The 20,857-nt window shown below is 34.4% G+C and overlaps 1 protein-coding gene and 1 pseudogene across 1 annotated transcript; one reads left to right on the plus strand and one right to left on the minus strand.

Annotated features, from left to right (window-relative positions):
• The first annotated feature begins 1,689 nt into the window (after positions 1–1,689).
• On the plus strand, positions 1,690–15,663 carry LOC120068044 (probable inactive purple acid phosphatase 29). The gene is made up of 4 exons (XM_039019714.1): positions 1,690–2,164; positions 2,848–3,242; positions 4,110–4,560; positions 15,351–15,663. Exons 1-4 carry the CDS (start codon positions 1,876–1,878, stop codon positions 15,371–15,373), a joined length of 1,158 nt encoding a protein of 385 aa, XP_038875642.1. The 5' UTR covers positions 1,690–1,875; the 3' UTR covers positions 15,374–15,663.
• A 683-nt stretch (positions 15,664–16,346) lies between these two features.
• On the minus strand, positions 16,347–19,004 carry LOC120068043 (annotated as a pseudogene).
• Positions 19,005–20,857: the final 1,853 nt, after the last annotated feature.

Genomic DNA, 20,857 nt, shown 5'->3' on the forward strand with positions numbered 1-20,857 from the left:
AATTCATAATTATATTAAATAAAGATAAAAACATTTAAAAATATAATATGTTAGATTATAAATTCAATTCATTTATAAAAAAAAGATATAATATGTATTACATAATGTATTATAAATTATATAACATTACAAAATAATAACGATATAATTTTTTTAACATAAATCATATTCATGAATCAATTAATAACAGACTATTATCAATTATATTTTATGATTTATAAATATTTAGTATCAAACACATTATAAACAAATATTTAAATTAGAATCTACGGCAAACACATATTTGAAGACTTAAATATGAAAATACAACTTTGTTTTCGTTGAGTCTATTGTTTTCAAATTTTCGTTATTATATTTTCTACTAAAATGATAGATTTAGAAAACTCAAGAATCATATGTACCTATTACAAAAAACTCATAGACCTAGGCCCATTTCGGTTGAATTCTCGAAGTTTCAATAGAAATTTTGAGATTTCGACCAACTTGAAATTTTAGTATGGGAGTAACTCGAAATTTCGATGGAAATTTTGATTTTTTTTAAAAAAAATTAGGCTTAATGGAAGTTTTTAAAGTTTATAGACTTATCTTGTTTACACAAATTGTATAGTTTCATACATCAATGTATAATTTCACCTCAAACTTGAATTGATGTAAGTTTTGTATTTTACCCTCCAAATCTTTCATTTCCAAAAAACCAAAATTGAGAGAAATAATAACATATATTTATTTTAAACTTTATTCAAACATTTTTTCTATTGAATTTTCACATCATTTTATCTCAAAACTTGAATTGATGTAAGTTTTAGTTTTTTACCTTTCATTTTCAAGAAACAAAAATTGAGAATAATAATAATATATACTTATTGTTAACTTCATTCAAATAATTTTTTATTGAATTTTCACATTATTTCACCTCAAAAATTGAATTGATGTAAGTTTTAATTATTTTTTTTACCATCCAAAGCTTTCATTTTTAAGAAATCCTTAAAAAACTATGGTCATAAGTAGTAGTAATACACAATAAAACTATAGTCAAGATAATTGTTGTTACTCAAATTATGATGGTTCTTCAAGACTTGACCATAACAATTTTCGGCCTAACTTTTCACGAATAGTTAATATCCATATGAAAGAGGAAGATCATGGAGTAATGAGATGTATCTATCAATAGGATCTATACGTTGGCCAAGTCCTATCATTTTCATTTATATAACTATCTTCAACATTTTCAATATAGGAGGATCTGGGAGCAATATTCTAGTTTCTACTAGAATTATCAAGATTCTAGATTACAGGTAGATTTTATAATAAATAATTTATAAAATTATTTTGTATGCAAACATTTCATGTCCTTTAATTTTACAATTAATTACCAATATTTGATATTATTTTGTAATTATTTTTCATTTTTCTTTTTAAATTTTGCTCTCGCATGATATTTATACTATACCTTTAAATTTAGTCTTTCTTTATAGAAATTATGATTAAAAAGGATCAAATATAGTCTAATTAAGTCATAATCAAAATTTCATTAATTAATTATAATAATCAGATATTTTCATAGGCATCGATATTTTCAACCCACTATTTTTCAAAGCTAGTTGACATAAAAAAAACAAAATTATAATATTTATTGAAGATTTGAAAATATAATAACCATTTTACGCTTATTTTCTATTAAAGTGAAATGCTCATTATTGCGTGTCTCATTCCTCCACCATCGCTCTGCCCTTCTCAGCCAAAGAGTAGATACTACATAGAACACCACTGCAGAATTCATTAATGAATTTGGTTTTTGGTTACAGATAGCAATTAATTCCTCATTTCTTTCTTCGTTATCGCAACAATCCACTTCCCATTCTTCTTCTCTCCAACATGTCTATGGCGGTGCTATCTCCCCTGTTTCTGCTCCTTCTCTTATCGGTTTCTTTTCCGGCGGCCAAATCCACTGCCGTCCAACGGAACCACCCGATGCGGCTGAGATTTGGGAAAGATGGGGAGTTCAAGATTCTGCAAGTGGCGGATATGCATTATGGTAATGGGAAAGATACCCCATGTGAGGATGTTCTTCCCACTCAGTTTGCTTCTTGCTCTGACCTCAACACCACCGCCTTCCTTCGCCGGATGATTCTTGCTGAGAAACCTGATTTCATTGTTTTTACTGGTAGTTTGTTCTTCTTCTAATCAGTCTCTTCTTCTTTGCCTGCTTATGTCTGTTTTGATTTTGCTTTTCTCTGGTTTTTGTTTGAGATTGTATTCAACATCTTTTTTGTTGATTTGAAAAATGGGTTTCCAGAGTGGTTATTATGTTATGGAGTTTCAATTTCATATGGTGAAAAGGGATACAAACATTTATTAGTGATGATTAATTAATGTCATTTCGTTTTTAGTTGTTAGAATTTATGCTTCTTGTTTTCACTATCATTCAAAGAAGGATTCAAATTCTTAGTCAATTTCAAAACATAAAACTAGTTTTTCAGAATCCCTTTGATAATGATTTGATTTTTTAGTTTTTCTGTTTTTGAAATTTATGCTGGTTTCCTTCTAAATTTTATAGTGGTTTCTATCGGTGTTGAATAAATACTCGAAATCCGAGTCAAATTCTTGAAAAGAAAAAGGGGTTTTGCAAACTATTTTTTAGGATACATGGGCTACTCCTTAGAGATAGAACCCTATGGTATCACAGTCATACCAGATCCAAGAATGATGAAACCAAAGAGATACATCTTTAACCAAACTCTATGTTATTTAATAGTGTTTATAACTTTAATTTTCAAAAACAACAAGTCAAATTGTTATTGAACGAGAATCAATGAAACTGAAAGTAGTTTATGTGTGAAATGTTAGGGGACAATATCTTCGGATTTGATGTAACAGATGCCGCAAAATCTTTAGATGCTGCATTTGCTCCTGCAATTGCTTCCAACATTCCGTGGGCTGCTATTTTGGGGAACCATGACCAAGAATCTACTCTTTCTAGGGAAGGAGTAATGAAGCATATAGTTGGGTTGAAAAATACTCTCTCTAAGGTTAATCCTTCAGGAATAAAGGCAATTGATGGATTCGGGAACTACAATCTCGAGGTAGGTGGTGTGAAGGGATCTGGTTTTGAGAACAAATCTGTTCTAAATCTGTATTTCCTTGACAGTGGTGATTACTCCACAGTTCCTGGGATCTTTGGCTATGGCTGGATTAAACCTTCTCAACAGTTTTGGCTTCAGCTTACTTCAGCCAAGCTCAAGGTACAAATCTCTGCTATTGAACTACATCATCCAACCCGAAAAATTTGACTAACCCAACCCGAATCATAAAGGTTGGGTTGGGTTAGAACAATTTTTGGGATGGGGTGGGTTGAAATCTTAAAGAACCGTGTCAGTTCTATTCCTGGGTTTAAACACCAAAATTTCGATTCAACATGAACCAAACCAATTATTACTATTATATATAAACTTTAGGGGGCGTCTTGCCTTAGGAGTTACAGTTGGAGAAGTAGTACCTTGTTTTGTCCAAGGAGTCCGTGGGCCCCACTACTAAAAAGTTTTATTTACTCCTTACACTGTGGACCTCATGACTTAATAACTCAGTGCAACAACAAGAGAGACTGCCAGAGAACACAACAGAGAGGGGAGAACAGCGCGAATGGTAGTTTGGGTTGTGAGAGAGCGAAGCAAGACAGGAAGAGAACAAACTAACAAGAGAGAGTGACATGGAGGCATGTGGTAGGTGTGTACTGTGTGGGGGTTTGGTTCGAGTTGAACCGAAATTTTTGGTGTTTGAACCTGCAAACTGAACTGACTGGTTCTTTTAACATTTCAACCCAACCCAAAAATTGTACTAGCCCAACCCAACCCTTATGATTCGAGTTGGGTTTTTCGCATCGTCACTTTTTTTTGAACACCCGTAGTATTTAGGTGGGCAAAATTGGAGGTGTTTCCTCTTGGAAACTATGTCTTGTATTGTTAAATGTTTGCCTTTCATCTATCCCTTTTGCATTGAAAAATGATGCATCGAGAACTACAATGTTAAATATATAACTTGCACATTTAATAGCTCAATTACAATCATACTTAAACAAATAAATTACATGTACTTTCTATTGTTGGGTGTAGAGAGCATACATGAACAAGCCATTCCCCCAAAAGAATGCAGCACCTGGGCTAGCATACTTCCACATACCATTGCCAGAGTTTTCGAGCTTCGATGCATCAAATTACACTGGTGTTCGACAAGAAGGGATCAGCTCTCCTTCTGTGAACTCTGGTTTCTTTACTGCCATGGTTGAAACAGGAGATGTAAAAGCAGTATTTACAGGTCATGATCATCTCAATGATTTCTGTGGAGTGCTTACTGGGATAAACCTTTGCTATGCTGGAGGGTTTGGGTACCATGCTTATGGGAAGGCTGGGTGGTCTAGGAGAGCTAGGGTGGTGGTGGCTAACTTGGAAAGAACAGCAAAAGGAAATTGGGGAACTGTCAAATCTATCAGAACATGGAAACGCCTTGATGATAAACATCTCACACCCATTGACAGTCAAGTTCTTTGGAGCAAGAGCTCTCTTGGTAAGCTTCTTACTCTGTTTTCTTTTTTATATGTTATTGTTATGGAACTTCTATTGCTCCTTTTTTATGAGTTAAGAAACACAAACACTTTAGTTTGGCTAGTGTTTCAATTGTTAGGACAATGAATCTCCACTATCTTCACAATGGGTATGATATTGTTCACTTTGGCATAAAGCCCTTATGGCTTTGTTTTTAGTTCCACTCAAAAGTTCTCACTTGCATACCATCGATCTCCTCCTCATTTAGTCAATGTGGGACTTTGGTTTGCACTTCAACAATCCTTCCCTTGAACGGAGGACCACTAAAGTCTTCATTCAAATTGTCATCCATTTGTGTTTACTCCCAAGCAATCACTTTACTAGGCCAACTCCTCTTCCTAGGAGCTCATTCCTTGTCCGATTAACTCAACCACATATCACAATGACCATGTCATAGGGGCACCGACACAACTAAAGGGGTATGGCTCTGATACAACTTGTTCGGATAATGAATCTTCACAATGTTATGATATTGTCCACTTTGGGCATTAGGTCCTCATGGCTTTTGTTTTTTGTTTCACCCAAAATGCCTCTTATCATTGGAGATAGTTATCCTTATCTAGTAAATGTGGAATTTTAATCGCACTTCAACATCTTTGTCCAACAAGTGTTGGACACTTGGAGACTCAGACACTTGTTGACATGTGTATTAGACACTTGTTAGTATAATAGATGTGTTAGATACTAGCTAGTCCTACACAATTGAAGTAGGACCAACATTTGTTTAACATGAATCAAACACTACCTAAGTATACTAAGTAGACACACATATGAAAAAAATTAATAAATTTAAAGTTAAATACATCAAACTATTTTTTAAAATATATAAATACATAAGCTCATTGGCTTTTAATTTCCTTGCTAGAAGGTCGAGATTAGTGATACTCAGCCTTGGTAGAAGATCTAGAGACAAGTTTCTTACATTTTTTTAAACCAAGAAATAGGATTGGAACCAAAAAAGGGAATAAAGCCACTAGTTGAACGTCGATCTAAAATATCTAGGAAAATTATTTTAAATGACAAAACTGTTAAAAATATTTACAACTAATAGCAAAATATCATAGTCTATCTAAGATAGACTGCAATAGACAACGATAGGCTGCTATCTGTATCATGATAGACACAAATAGTAGTCTATTGTTGTCTATCATAGATAGACTGTGATATTTTGCTATTATGAGTAAATATTTTGATTCATTTTTCTATATTTGAAAAAAACCCAAATATCATAAGTACACAATGATATTTTAGATTATATTACTATTCTATTGGTTCCTTTTGTTTTCTTATCATTTTCCCTTCTCGTAAATAAATGAGACCACTACCTAAGAAAAAAAAAGAGTAAATGAGACCACAAAGTTATTTTTTTTTTATTTTTATTTTTTTTCATTATAGCATGTATGTATAGATTTTTTTTCCCCTGTTGTTTCTAACCTAATGTTACATGATTTTTTATACCATGAAATACCTCCCGAGTACAATTTCAAGTTTTAATATAGTGGTAAGAGTTCAAGTGTCATTCTTAGGACTAATTGTCTAGTTTGATCTACATAAGCTAAAAATAGAGGAAAACTTATCTAAAACTTAGCTAAAGTAAAATCTACCCAAAGGGAGACCATTACAGAAGGTACCTTAAAGTAGTGACTTCATATAGTTCGAACAATGTTTATCCAATTAAACAACTCAATTTAATCATGTATACAATCATAAGTGAAGAAGGTAAAATTATTTAACTGACTCACTCGAGTTCAATTAACTCTCTTGTCTAGAAATAAAATCTAACGTGTCCGTCTCTTTTTTAAGAACAAGCACAACATTATGATCCTTCTTTTAATGACTTCTACGGGAATCTTTCACTCTCATGCAAGAATTGACAAATAGTCGTGCATTCATTGTTCTAGTGTAAATTATACTCTCTCGAGCTGAAATTAAAATTAAAAAAAAAAACAATTATTGTTTGGCCAAGAAAATAAAGGCATTAAGTATTGAGAAGCGCTAAGGTGACTAGCCACTCAATATACTGATGTTAAACAAAAAGTACTGTCAACAACTGTAACAATAAAAATACCAATAACAAATAAACAAACAAAGGCACATAGCAGTTTGTAACCCAATTCGCTAATAAACACTTATGTCTGGGGGTAGAAAGCTCAGGAAAGATAATCCACTGATATTAAAGTGTCAAACAATTTATAATGTAGTAATTATCTGTAATGTATCGACTACTACAGTGGCTCATGTAGAGCTTAACTCACACGACACCTAGACTCTCCCTAGATGTGAGACTCCCTCTCAATTGAACTTATACTCCCCCTAAGCATGTTAATATTAGCGTCTGACATTTCAGCACCCAATAGTGTGTGAGATTCCTTTCACGGTGATATCTTTCCTCGAGACAACAAACTCCCTTCACTGATGAATCTTAGGATCTCCCTAAGATAGAGAATTCCTCCTCTAAAGCTGAGTCTTAGGCTCCCCCTAAGATTGAGAATCCCTTCTTTGGCAATTATGGTTTAGGCTCTCCCTAAGCTGTGATAATCTTCAAAGTGTTGCAATCAACGAGTGAAGAACTTAAACAGTGGAATAAAGTGAGCAACGAGCAATAACACAATGTAGAATAATTTGGTCAGAGTACTGCAAATATCTTGCTTTAAAAAACACAAATCAACGTAATAAAACTGGTCACCGAAAGGAAACCAAGACACTCCTTTTATAAACGAATCCAGAAAAGGAAACATCTCCCAAAAAGGAGAAAATAAGTCATGCTACAATAAAGGAAAATATTACAGTTGGATATTTTCAGATAAGGAAAGTATTTCGTAGAGAAACAAATCTGTTGTCAAAACCTAATGTTAATACTTTCTCTGAGACATCAAAATCACTTCCTTAGAGAAAATTATAAAGCCAATCAACATATCTCCAACAAACTTCCCATTTGGTGAACAATAATAATCACAAAAGTCAAACATGACTAAATGTCATTAAAGAAGTCTTCACAAAAGTAGTTACATTAATAAAATTAGCACAAACCAACCAGAAAGAAACAAAGTCTTCAGATAAGCACAATAGAACACCAAGATGACAACAAAAGGAACAACAGCCACCACGATCCAAACATCAACCACACACTCACTACTTCTCCCCTTTCTGTTGTAAAAAATTAAGCACCGGAAGAGGACGTGCTAGCAGATCGGGCCAAAGTTGCACGCATTGTTGCCAGCAAACCAAGCACAATATCTTTACGCTCTTGAAGCCTCTAGAGTTGATGATAGATGGTGCATAACACGATTTTCGAAAGAGGATTCAATAAATTCGTTACAGAGACCATCAATAGAAGCGTCTGTAGTAATGTCTGGTTCCTAAGCTAGCAACACCCCACAAATCAACTGGGAATAATAAATTGGAAGCTTTAAAGTCTAAAAACTAATATGACGTTTGATTTGATTCATAACAAAAGCACCAAAATCAAAAGAAGTACCAATACCAATATGAAACGACAGAGTAGCTAGGGAGATAAATAAACCAGACTTATGGGAAGACAGACACCAGTTGAATATGTCAATCTTGTGAAGAACAACATATTTCGAGCTCAAGATTGCAGTGGATAATTTCCCTTTCTTGGGCCTGAATGAACGAGCCCCACCAGTTAACTCAAAAGCCAGCTCCCTATAAGATGGTCGCTTCTCAGGAGTCTCTACATACACTGTCCGATTAAAAAACTTATAAATCAAATCAGCGTTGAGATAAACCCATGGCGACACACATGCACTTTTTGGAAATTTGGACTATTGGGATTATCAAACTCAGGGGAGAGATTAACAATAAATTCTCGCACTAATTGAGGATAAAATAAGCCTAAATTCAACATTGTTTTGCTCAGCTAGGCTTGTAAAATCATATTAACAAGATTAAAACATTCTTGAGTCCGGTCAGACAATTCCTTCTCATTAACAATCTTCCTTTGTACTACATATTTCTACGTGTTGTCACCTTGTTCACTGTAAAAAGATCTCCATCTAAAGGAATAGAAGAAACATTTAGAGGAGTAGTTGCTTTCTTCCCTTGAGTTTTAACAGATGCTCTAGTAACCCAATTAGGAGAAGGCTTGTCAGGATCAACAGAGGTTTTCAACTCACTATCTTCAGAGGAATTAGATACATCCTTAGGCTCATCTTGACCAAATTCAGAATCAGATGTCTCTGATGACACACTATCAACACTTTTGACATTTGTAGATTTTTATTAGAACGTTCAGACGGAGGAACATTACCATCAGAATCTTCACTATTAACATTTTGTGCATCTTTATTCTCATGAAAACCTTCAGAATGACCTTCAACTTCCACAACATTTACATCATTCCCAACAACTTCCACAGGAGGAACCCTAACCCCTTCTTCAATATTACTAGGGGTCTTAACTTCTTGAATAATAATATTAGCATAAACTTCAAAATTAGTATGAATAGGTAAAGATGCAATGGAGGTCAAAGTTTCAGACACAACTTTGTTAACAAAATCATTCAATGCATGCACCTTTGAGTCAGGCAATAAGACATTCTCTGACTCTATCGAAATAGAGCCAACTTTATCAGTAGGAATAAACTCATAAAGAATAGTTTCCAAAACAGAATCAGTTGTAATATTAGTATCTTCACAAAATGTTCATCAGAAACCTTGGCTTCAGATAATCCTGATAAGAAATACTAGAGACATCTTTAGGGTTTCTAGATACAATTACAAAGTCTTGCATGCTACTCGATGAACCTTCAGACGAAGACTTACTCTCTTTAGGATATATTTCAACTCATTTTCCTACTAAATCAATCAGAGTAAGAGATGAAGAACTTACTTTCTCTTTTCCTTTTGTTTTCACTAGTTGGCTTGCACCAGACTGTCTTTGTTTTGCCGAAGAGGGAGCAACATCAACCTCTTTCTTTGTAATAGACATTCCATAAACACGAACACCATACTTGTTTGTAGCAACCGAGGACACATCTTTGACTACCTGTTTTTTATTTGCTTTTTCATTATACCTCACCATTTTACTCCCAGACGTACGAGCACCGGTTCTTGTGTTCACCCTCAGAGAATGATATACTTTGAACATAAGTAGACCTTCACACAAGAACAAATGGAAAAAGAAACCAATCACGATTTTGTGAAGATAACAGACACAATCAACCTGTGGAAAACATAGATTTGGAAAATAGTTCAAGATTAAGAACCATTTAGTCTCCCTGATTTGAGTATCAATCGCAATTAATACGATTTTATTTTTAAACAATCGCTTAGCATTCAACATTTGTTGGGCCCATAAAGTTCAAAGACTGGCCCAAAACATTAATTGCTAATCTTTTAAGATGCAGAGTCCTAAGGCAGCTCTTAAACTTTCAAAACGATTAGCATTAAGAGCCTTGGTAAAAATGTCAGCTATTTGATTTTTTGTGTTAAAACATGTTCAAACACAATCTGTTTGCTTTCAACAAAGTCATGAATAAAGTGATATCTCATGTCTATATGCTTAGTACGATTGTGTTGAACTGTGTTTTTGGATATATTAATCACACTCATATTGTCGTAGAAAAGAGTCATAACATCTTGTGAGACATCATACTCCATTAATATCTGCTTCATCCAAAGTAATTGAGTACAACTACTCCTTGCAGCTCCATATTCTACTTCAAACGTAGATAAGGAAACACAATTTTGTTTCTTGCCGAACCACGAAATATAGTTGTTCCCTAAGAAGAAACAACCTCCAAAAGTACTCTTTCTATCTTATAAGTTACCTGCCCAATCAGCATCACAGTAGCCAACTAGAGAGTTATTGCTATCAAAACTAGTTCCATTTATGTATTTGACTTTGCACTGAGTAAATGACTGTTTTTAGGATAGGATCAATATCAATGACAAAGACAATGTTAGGTCTGCTGGCAATCGAATAAAGCAAACACCCAATGATGCTCCTATAAAGACTCTCATTAACATTAGGTCCACCGGAGTCGTTTGGCATTTTTACATGAGTTGGAGCAGAAATTCTTTTAGTACGGGTACTTTCAAGATCAAATTTCTTTACTAAATTCTTGGCATATTTGCTTTGTGATATAAAGATTCCTTTATTTAGTTGTGATTTGAAATCCTAGAAAATAGGATAGTTCTCCTGCCATACTCATTTCAAATTCATCATGCATCTGTTTCACAAAGAGCTCAACCATCTCATGAGACGTTCTTCAGAAAACAATGTCATAAACATAAATTTGAACAATTACAAAATTTTCACCATATCTCTTTACAAAGACGATTTTATCAACTCCCCTTCATATGTATCCGTTGTTGGCAAGAAATTGGGTTAGACGCTCGTACCATGCTCACTTTGAATACGTATCACATCCAGATCTTTCTCACGTTGTAGTTGAAGGCAGAGAGGACGAAAAATAGAATAAGTGTCTGATTTTTTATGAAGAAAACACACCCAAGTGTATGTGGAGAAGTCGTCAACAACAACTAGAACATATCATTTACCATCCAGACTCTCAGATTGCATGGGTCCCATTAGATCCATATGAAGAAGTTCCAGAACACGGGAAGAGCTTGAATGGCTTGATTGCTTGTGAGAAGCATGAGTTTGTTTACTAGATGAACAATCTCCACAAATAATTCCAAGAGAAGTTGATAAAGAGAGGAGACCGATTATAACATTAATTGCAAGAGCCTTCTGAATAGTTTTCATGCTTATTGCCCAAGATGTTTATGCCATAGGCTCACTTCATCTTGTCTAGAGAGATGACAAACCTGTGAAGAATGATCAGAACTCCACAGATAACAATTATCATAAGAACGCAAACCTGTCATAACGAGAGCTTTGAGATTGTCTGTGACAACACATTTGTCTTTGGTAAAACTCACATTCCAACCTTGGTCGCATAACTGACTAATGCTAATAAGATTGGTAGTAAGTCCTTCAACAAACATGACATCTTTCAATGGAGGAAGACCTCGAATAATTTTGTTTTCCTTTCCCAATAATTTTTTCACAAGCACCATCACCAAAAGTGACTTTTTCGGAACTGATAGAATTGAGATCAGACAAATAACGCTTTTCACTAGTCATGTGTCTAGAGCTTCCACTATTAAAATACCAGTCACCTTTAGCAGAGGTTCTGAGCAAAGTTAGAGCCACATTACATTTGTTCTGAACATTTTTCTCTTCCCATACTTATTTGACTCTTGTATGGTTTTTGTGATGGTTCTGTGAGAAGTAGGAAGCACTCATAGAATATGTGGGTTTGTAGAGAATCTTCAGTAATTGATAGCAAAAAAGGCGTTTGAATCCTACATTTCCACAATAATGACAAACCTCCTTGATCTAGTCAAGTGATTATCTTTCAATACAACGTTGTTGGTAGATTTACCTGTAAAGCCATAAGACTCAAGATCTTCAGCTCTAACAAACTCAATCTTTTGCTTCCCTTTTAGTTTCACTTGATTGTAATGTTGGCTTCCTCTTTTAGAAAAGCCAAGTTCAGAGTTAACATCAATAGATTTTCCTTTCGTCAAAATTTTTTCCAGAGTTTCAGTGCCAATATTCAACATTATGACATTCTTGCATATTGAATCATTTTCAGCTTTAACTTGAGAGAGTTCACGCTTCATATCTGCAATAATAGACACAAGTCTATGATTGTCAGCTATCAAAGTCCCAATTATTACTTTTATCATCTTGCCATTTGAGAAAAAGAGTATGATAAGAGGGATCTGTAGACTCAATTCCTGCAATATCATGATCGGTCTTTGCATACACATCATATTAAAACATATCACATGATGAGGTGTCCGAGGAGATGTTGCTAACAAGTGCTTTGACATCATCCTCTGAGTCACTGCTATCTTCGGATTTAGTATTAGACAAAGTTAATACATATCCTCTGCTCCGTCTCTTTAGAAAAGTGGGACATTGAACCTGTATATGATCGAATCTACCACACTCTCGACATTCGAAGTTATTTTCCTTGTGCGAGAGTAGATTACTTGACTTGCCAACTTCCTTTTTACTATTTTGAGATCTGAGTTAATTGAAGGGAGTAGAACCACCAGACTTGTTATTGTAAGAGCTAGACCTCTTACCAAAATGTTTGAGCACACGGTTAAACTGTTTTGAAACTAAGGCAATCGATTCAGCAAGGGGATCTTCTGATTCTCTATTGTCACTAACCAAGACTTCTTTAACCGCAGATTGAAGGACAATTCCCTTATTTTTCTTTTCGACTTTCCCATCAAAGAACATTTCAAAAGTGAGTGAGGGACAAAATAATTCGTCTATTCTCAACTTTATTATATCTTAAGCTTCCTCAATGACGGTGGCTTTCATGTTAAATCTCTTGGGTAGAGATCTAAGTACTTTCCTGATAAGTTTTTCTTTTGAAATCTTATCTCCGAAAGCAAATGACTCATTTGCAATATCTAGCAAATATACATCGAATTCAACAATGGATTCTTTACGTGCATTATAAGATGCTCAAACTTTGATGTTATCAACTGTAGCCTGGATATCATTACTTTAGATGTTCCCTCATGAGCAACAAATAAGATGTCCCATGCCTCCTTAGCTGAGACACATGTGTTAACTAATTTGAATATGTTGCGATCTACACCATTGAATATGACATTCAAGGCACGAGAATTTCCCAAAAGACTTCATCTTCTTCTTTAGACCACTGGGATTCTGGCTTCAAAATTTCCTTTCCATCATCAGTTTTGATGGTAGGATGAGTTCATCCGGATACAACAACCTTCCAGGTTTTGCTGTCAATCGACTTCAGAAAGGTAGTCATTTGAGCTTTCCAGTAAGAATAGTTTGTTCCATCAAGAACAGGTGGAAGTGTGGTAGAATATCCTTCCTTCATTCTGTCCATGATCGAAGCATCTGAGATAAAGGTGACTTGTTCTGATACCAAGTGAAAAAGCATTAGGGTGACTCCTCACTCGATATACTGAAGTTAAACAAAAAGTACTGACAACAATTGTAACAACAAAAATACCAACAACAAATAAACAAGCAAAGACACACAACAGTTGGTAATCCAGTTTGGTGATAAACACCTACGTCGGGGGGATAGAAAGCCTAAGAAAGATAATCCACTAGTATTATAGAGTTAAGCAATTTACAATGTAGTACTTATCTGTAATAGACCGACTATTACAGTGGCTTAACTCACACGAAACCTAGGCTTCCCCTAGATGTGGGACTCCCTCTCAACTGAACCTAGCGTCTGACACTTCGACACCCGACAGTGTGTAAGACTCCTCACGATGATATCTTTCCTCAAGTCAACGAACTCCCTTCATTGATGAATCTCAGGATTTCTCTAAGGCAGAGAATTCCTCCTTTGGAGTTGAGCCTCAGGTTCATTCTAAGATTGAGAATCCCTTCTCTGACAACTATAACTTATGCTCCTCCTAATCTGTGATAATCTTCAAAGTGTTGCAATCAATGGATGAAGAACTTGCACAACAGAATAAAGTGAGCAACGAGCAAGAATACAATATAGAACCATTCGACTAGAGTATTGCAAATGTCTTGCTCTCAAAAACACAAATTGGCGTAATAAAACTGCTCACCGAAAGAAAACCAACACTCCTTTTATAGATAAATCAAGAAAAGGAAATATCTCCTAAAAATGAGAAAATAAGTTGCACCGCAATAAAGGAAAATATCAGACTAAATATCACAGTTCGATATTTTCAGACAAGGAAAGTATTTCGCAAAGAAACAAATCTGTTGTCAAAACCTGATGTTAATACTTTCAAAGAAAATTGCAGAACCACTTCCTCAGAGAAAATTATAAAGTTAATCCAACATATTTCCAACCAACATAAAACACATGCATGATTCTTATAACCATAAAATTAATCTAAACATTGAAACTCAGCTACTATCAAATGTCTAAAATAAGAGTTCAACCATTCAATATAGCAATACAAACCAACAACTCAGATAAAAAGTCCAAAAGAAAACTACAAAATGATGGCAAAGAAAGTACTTTTACACATGCCACACTATCGTTCCTATTGTGAAGTGCGCATTTCCTGGCATTGAATCTTTTCCTTGTCTTTTGAGAATGCTTTCTAAACTCCCAAAATTAATCTTCTCAAACTGGATTGAAAAATTAATATCCCTTTTATAACAAAACCTAATCTTAGTATCTCAATGCTTCCCTTAAAATATCATAATATCCTCAAATTTTAACGTAGCGCCTTGACACTATGAACAAAATTCTTTACAAATAACAACATGCGTCTTATTGATTGACAAAATGCAAAATTTCGTAGCGTCTAGATGCTATGAGCAAGTGTCGAGACGCTGCCCCTGCAATTCCCTATTGACTCGTCTTCATTGAGACATTAACCCACTTGGGAATTCTTGCTACAATGCTCCTATTTATGACTTCGATGCTCTAAAACACTCCATTATGTTATGCTCCCATTACTCCAATAACTTGTATGGTTCATCATTTTCACTCGATTTACTCAAATCCTATAAAATAGCAAGAAAAACATCTAACAGTAACTTAAGCTTACTATGATTTCTATCACTTATTATTGTAAAATATTAAATAACATGATACATGTCTAATTCCTATTTAGATTTCAGTCCATTCCTATTTGACATCAAGAAAAACATTCATATTTCCATTGATTCATAAATTACATGTAAGTATTCTTACTTATTCTTAATTATTTTCTTGTGAAGGTGGCGTTGATCTAAATCTTTGAGAAATGAATGTGATAAAAGATCCGCTCTACCATGCAAATCATAGCACGTGGGCATGCCAATTGACAAAGAAAATTATCATATAGTCATTGTAATAGAAATGATCTATTCCTTGTTATTATTTTTATTTTTTTTACAAGAGTAGCTATTAACCATAGAGAATGGTTGTTTGTTATAAATAAATTTTTTTGTTTAAAAAAAACAATATGTGGATAGAGGAATTGATGAGGTCGAAAATATAAACATTATTAGATCAAAACTTATTAAATGGATAATTTGAACTCTTCCCGCATTTTACTGTGTGATTGTAAATAGTAACTACTTTGTAAGATATTATATTAGATTGAATTATATAATTGAAAAATAATTCAAGTGTGTATAACTCAATTAACATACAAAAAAAATGTTAGTGACCACAAGGTCTATTATTCAAATCTTTTCACATCCAATTAATTGAGACATGTTAAAAATCTCATATAGAAAAGATAAGAAAACTAACCACCACGGAAAATTACTCGATCAAATAAATTAGACCGACTATTAAATACTTTCTCATTCACAAGCAAATCAGATTCAAAATGCTTACATTGGGAGTGCTGCTCAAGCACAAAGGCTGTCTCTTATACACATCTATGCTTACATTGGGAGTGCTGCTCAAGCACAAAGGTCTGGGATCTTGAAACATTTCCTTCACGAATATAACAAATGAAATCGCTTCCCTGCTGCGACACAGAAACGTTGAGAAAGTCGATTCCCTGCTGCGACACAGAAACGTTGAGAAAGTCGATTCTCTTATCTGTTGTCGGAAAAAAGGACCTAGCATCATTCTCAAACCACCTGCAAGCTTTTTCTTTCGTATTGAGAAAGATGCTTCTTCAAAGAAAGCAGGGACCAGACGTTACGGTACTATCAATTAATATGTCCATGCTTCATAGAGCCTAAATTTGGCTAGGAAACCTATGAATGTTTCTTTTGGTTATGGATCTAGAATGCCTAGCAAATCCTTGGTTCTCCATTCTTACAGAAAGACTACCAAATTGTAATAGAATTGAAATATTCAAGAACTGTTTTTGTCACGTATGATTGAAGCTTTTTCATACCTCACTTTCTCAATCTCTCTCCCTAGAAAATCTAAAGTTGTATCTGTAACATGATTCGAGGCACAGCCTGAATCCAACATAATTTTCAGGAATTTGTAAGCATCATTAAACCGACCTGCTTTTCTATGAACTTCAATAAGTGTATTAAAAGTGACAATATCTGGGTTTATCCCACTGTTCCTCATCTGCTCAAAAACCTTATTTACGTCATCCATTTGACCTGCCTTCCCTAGCGCATTAATCAATGTGTTGTACGATATCGAGATAGACCCTGCTCCATTAGCTTTTCCAGAACAGAACTTGCAAGATCCGCTCTACCCATCTTCCCGAGTCCTTGAATTATCACATTATATGTGGCCATATCAGCTGGACATACCTTCTCGTCCATTTCGTTAAATATACCCCATGCCTAGTGAAAGTATCCCTTCTTCACAAATGAACTCAGCATTGAATTGTAGGTATACCTCACCGGGTTGACACCCATATCACTGAAGATCTCAAACAACTTACAAGCTAAGCTCAATTTTCCTTTTTCTAGAAAAATAGACAAAAATGCATTGACCATATTGATATCGAATGAGTTGTCCCCTTTTGCTTGGATTCGTCACCCTTGACTTAGAGAGAATGGTTGCAAAAAATCACCATTAGACTTTGCAAGATCAGCTAAAAGATCTACATGTGGGGATGATGACCAATTGTCAGCATCTGTTTCTTCTGTGTTTTCGATAATATCGTCAACATTAACTTCCGCAGTAGAAGGAACTCTTGAACTAATAATCTCACTCAATTCTTCCTTTGGGGGGAACAAGAATGTGTAGTCTTTTCTTTTATTTTGCTGATATTTGATTGAATCTTCCATGTTAGCCTTCCATTTGAGAACATTGGGGACCAAATCACCTTTTCTAATGTGCTTCATGAGCCTCTCTAACCCTTCCCACTAGCGTTGCTTGTGCATTGCAATTAAAAGAGATGTTACAGTAATAAGATCAACAATGAAGCCTTTCGCTTCCATTTCTTCAACCAATTGTAGTACTTCCTCAAGCAATCTCTCTTCACATAGTTGCAATACAATGATGCTGTAACACCATCCACAAATTGACCCTTTTTCTTCATATCACAGAATAAAGAGTAGCTAGCTTCATCTCTTCCATTCCTAAACAATCCATCAATTAGAATATTGTACGTCCAAGGAGAAGCTCTTATACCTTCTTGCACCATTTTATCAAAAAGTTGACATGCTTCAGTAACTTTGCGAGCCTTAAATAGGCCGTTGAGGAGAGAATTATACACAATGGTATCTGGGATAAATCCATTGTACTCCATTTCATTAAAAATCATGGTTGCATCACCCATTCGGTAAGATTTACAGCAACCCTGAATTATGATATGGTAGGTGAAGACATCAGGCTCATGGCCTGACCCTTTAAGTTCGTCCCACACAATAAGTGCATCCTTAACCTTCCCTACCAAACAGAGCACGTTAATAAGGCTATTATATGTACACAAATCCAGACCGAACGACTCCAAAACTAAGCTCTTTTGCTTCATTTCTTTGAACAGGGCAAGAGAAGTATCCAGATAACCCCAACATCCAAAAGCATGAATACATATATTATAACCACATACATTAAACTCAAAGGTTCTAATTTCTCTAAGCTTGTAAAAAACCTTTTTAAACTCAACCCTCATGTCTGATTTCCTGAGAGCAACCAACAATTCATTATAAGCAAGTGAATTAGGCAAGAAAGGAAAACTAGTTGCAGCAGTACCTTCTTGCTCTCCATTACTAAAACAATCTAACAGCTTAAAGAATATTGACAAAGCCAAACCCACCTGGTTTTTCCTGAGCAGAGCGATAAGAACAGAGTTGTAGGTGTTGAGATCCAAGCTAGTTCCCAAATCTTCCATATGGTCTAAAATTTCAAGGGCAGCATCGAATTTGCCAGACCTGATAAACGCATCGAGAAGAACCTCGAAAGTGTGGGAATCAACATTGACACCGTCTCGCTTCATGGAGGAGAGTAAAAGGGGAACCTCGTGGAGGTATCTAGAGCGGCAGAGGATATGGAAGATGTGGGAATATGTGGAGGGTGAATGGTTGAAATTGGGGGAGAGAGAACACCATTTGAAGAAATCGAGCTTGTGGGAAGGATGAATAGATCTGGAATGGAGGATTTGGAGAAGGAGAGGCTCTGATATGAGAAGAGAATGGTGTTGGAGGGTTCGAGTACCTGATTAAGAAAGGGTTTTGGTAATGGAAGCCACGAGGAGGAGGTCGGCCAACTAAGAGAGAGTTGAAGTTGCCCTTGATTCCATTGCGAGGAAATCAACTCTTCCATGGCGCATTGCATTGGAATTTCTAATAGAAGATTCAAAAGTCCTCTGAAAGTTGTATAAATGAATCAAGAAGACGAGCAATTGGAAGAGATGAAATTGGGTTCATCTTGGTTGGGGTTTTAGGGTTTTAACATTTCTTTCCCTTTTTATTTAGTTATTTGTACAAATGATCCTTTTACACACGCATTTACTCTTGATGGGACTATTATAGTATAGACTTAATCATCTTTAACGAGATAGGTTATATAAATTGCGGTAGTGCAACGTAAACAGAAGGTTAGAATTCATACGTTTGTAAGAGGCGGGTCATTAATTATAAAGGACTCTGGGAATAAGTCATTTGTACAAAAAAAAAAAAAAAAACTACTCAATTATGAGATGGAGGATCGAACCACCGAACTTTAGCGAAGAAGATCATATCAATTATTGTTATTTAATTTAAATCTAAATCACAATACATCTTTTTTTTTTAAAAAATACTATTATTTCTTAATTCAAATATAAATGATTTCTTCTCCATACGATAGTTGTTATAATTGAAAAAAGAATGTCATACCTAGCTTAATTCAACTCCCATGTAAAACTTTAAATTAAATTTGGAAATAAATTTATTTTTGAAATGAAATTGACCAAAAAAACGTATAGAAATTTATTTTTAAATTGACAAAAATAGAGAAGAAATCATTTATTTCCAAAAAAACGTATTAAATGATTTCTTCTCTATTTTGGTTGTTTCTCAAAACTCAAACCTTAGGGTATTTTTGAAGGAGGGAGAAGAGATGGAAGAGAAAGGTGATGATGTTTAGAGAAACAATTTATTTGATTCATATATTAATGGTAGTTATATTTTTTTTCACTTTTTTTTTTTAAAGATTAAGAAATATTAATGTAACTTTTGAAATATAGAATTGAAATAAGGGCTAGTTGCATGAATAGAATTTAAGTCCAAAAAAATAGAATATGTAGTACAAGGATAAAATAATTGCATGTATAGATAAAAAATGGTAAAAGACTAAAAAACTCATGCCTAGCCACCATTTTTTCGCTTCTTCTCGGTTTTCTCAAATTAAAAGCTATCACTGATAGCAGTTATCAATGATGACTACTGATAGGTTCTATCAGCTGCTATCGTTGATAGCTTCTATCAATTGCTATCGATGATAGTTGCTATCAGCGATAGCTTTCAATTTTAGAAAAATTAATACAATCTTGAAATATTAACTTTTAATTTGCTATCAATTATTATTAGCTATCATTGATTCACTTTCATCAATTGGAATCAACGTTGAAATATTACGACTTAAGGCTATCAGTAGCTATCAATGATAGATTTATAAACAGTGTTCAACTTTGAAAGAAGACCAACAACTTTGATTACCATAGTAGTTATCACTAATAATCTTTTATCATGGCTATCACTGATAGCAGCTATCAGTCATTATCACGGATAGACTTTCATCAATTAGAATCAACTTTGAAATATTAACACTTAAGGCTATTAATGATAGATTTCTATAACTGGTTATCACCTTTGAAAGAAACTCGATATATAGATATCACTTAAGTTTTATCACCGATATCACTAACATCACTCATATTGTGGTTATCAGTGATAGCTTCTTTCATTGATAATGTCACTAATAAGATGATATCAATGATCTCACTAATATCATGCTATCATTGATAGTTCTCTATCACTGATAACGTGCTATCAGTGGTAGCTTCTATCACCGATAACGTGTTATCGGATAACTTCTATCATCGATAACATGCTATTAGTATTAGCTCCTATTATTGATAATATGCTATTAGTAGTAGCTTCTATCAATCATAACCACTGAACACCTTTTTGCCCCTTTCTTGTCCTTTCCAAACATTTATAAGTCTCTTTTCTTTTCGATGATAGCTTCTATCACTGATAAACATTCTATTAGTGATAACTTCTAGACATTTCATTTACATTTTAGTTCGAGATTCGACTTTATTAATTAAATTCACTAAGTTGGCTATCAATGATAGATTTCTACAAGTGGCTATTAACTATGAACA

The sequence above is a fragment of the Benincasa hispida genome, chromosome 12, assembly GCF_009727055.1.
Source record: "Benincasa hispida cultivar B227 chromosome 12, ASM972705v1, whole genome shotgun sequence".
Taxonomy (NCBI): Eukaryota; Viridiplantae; Streptophyta; class Magnoliopsida; order Cucurbitales; family Cucurbitaceae; genus Benincasa; species Benincasa hispida.

Bases quoted from the DNA above. Each gene is read 5' to 3' on its own strand.
- LOC120068044 (XM_039019714.1), top strand. From the start codon at position 1,876: ATGTCTATGGCGGTGCTATCTCCCCTGTTTCTGCTCCTTCTCTTATCG. The intron at 2,165-2,847 runs GTAGTTTGTTCT...GTGAAATGTTAG, and splicing joins TGATTTCATTGTTTTTACTG to GGGACAATATCTTCGGATTT. The intron at 4,561-15,350 runs GTAAGCTTCTTA...TTTCTTGTGAAG, and splicing joins TTGGAGCAAGAGCTCTCTTG to GTGGCGTTGATCTAAATCTT.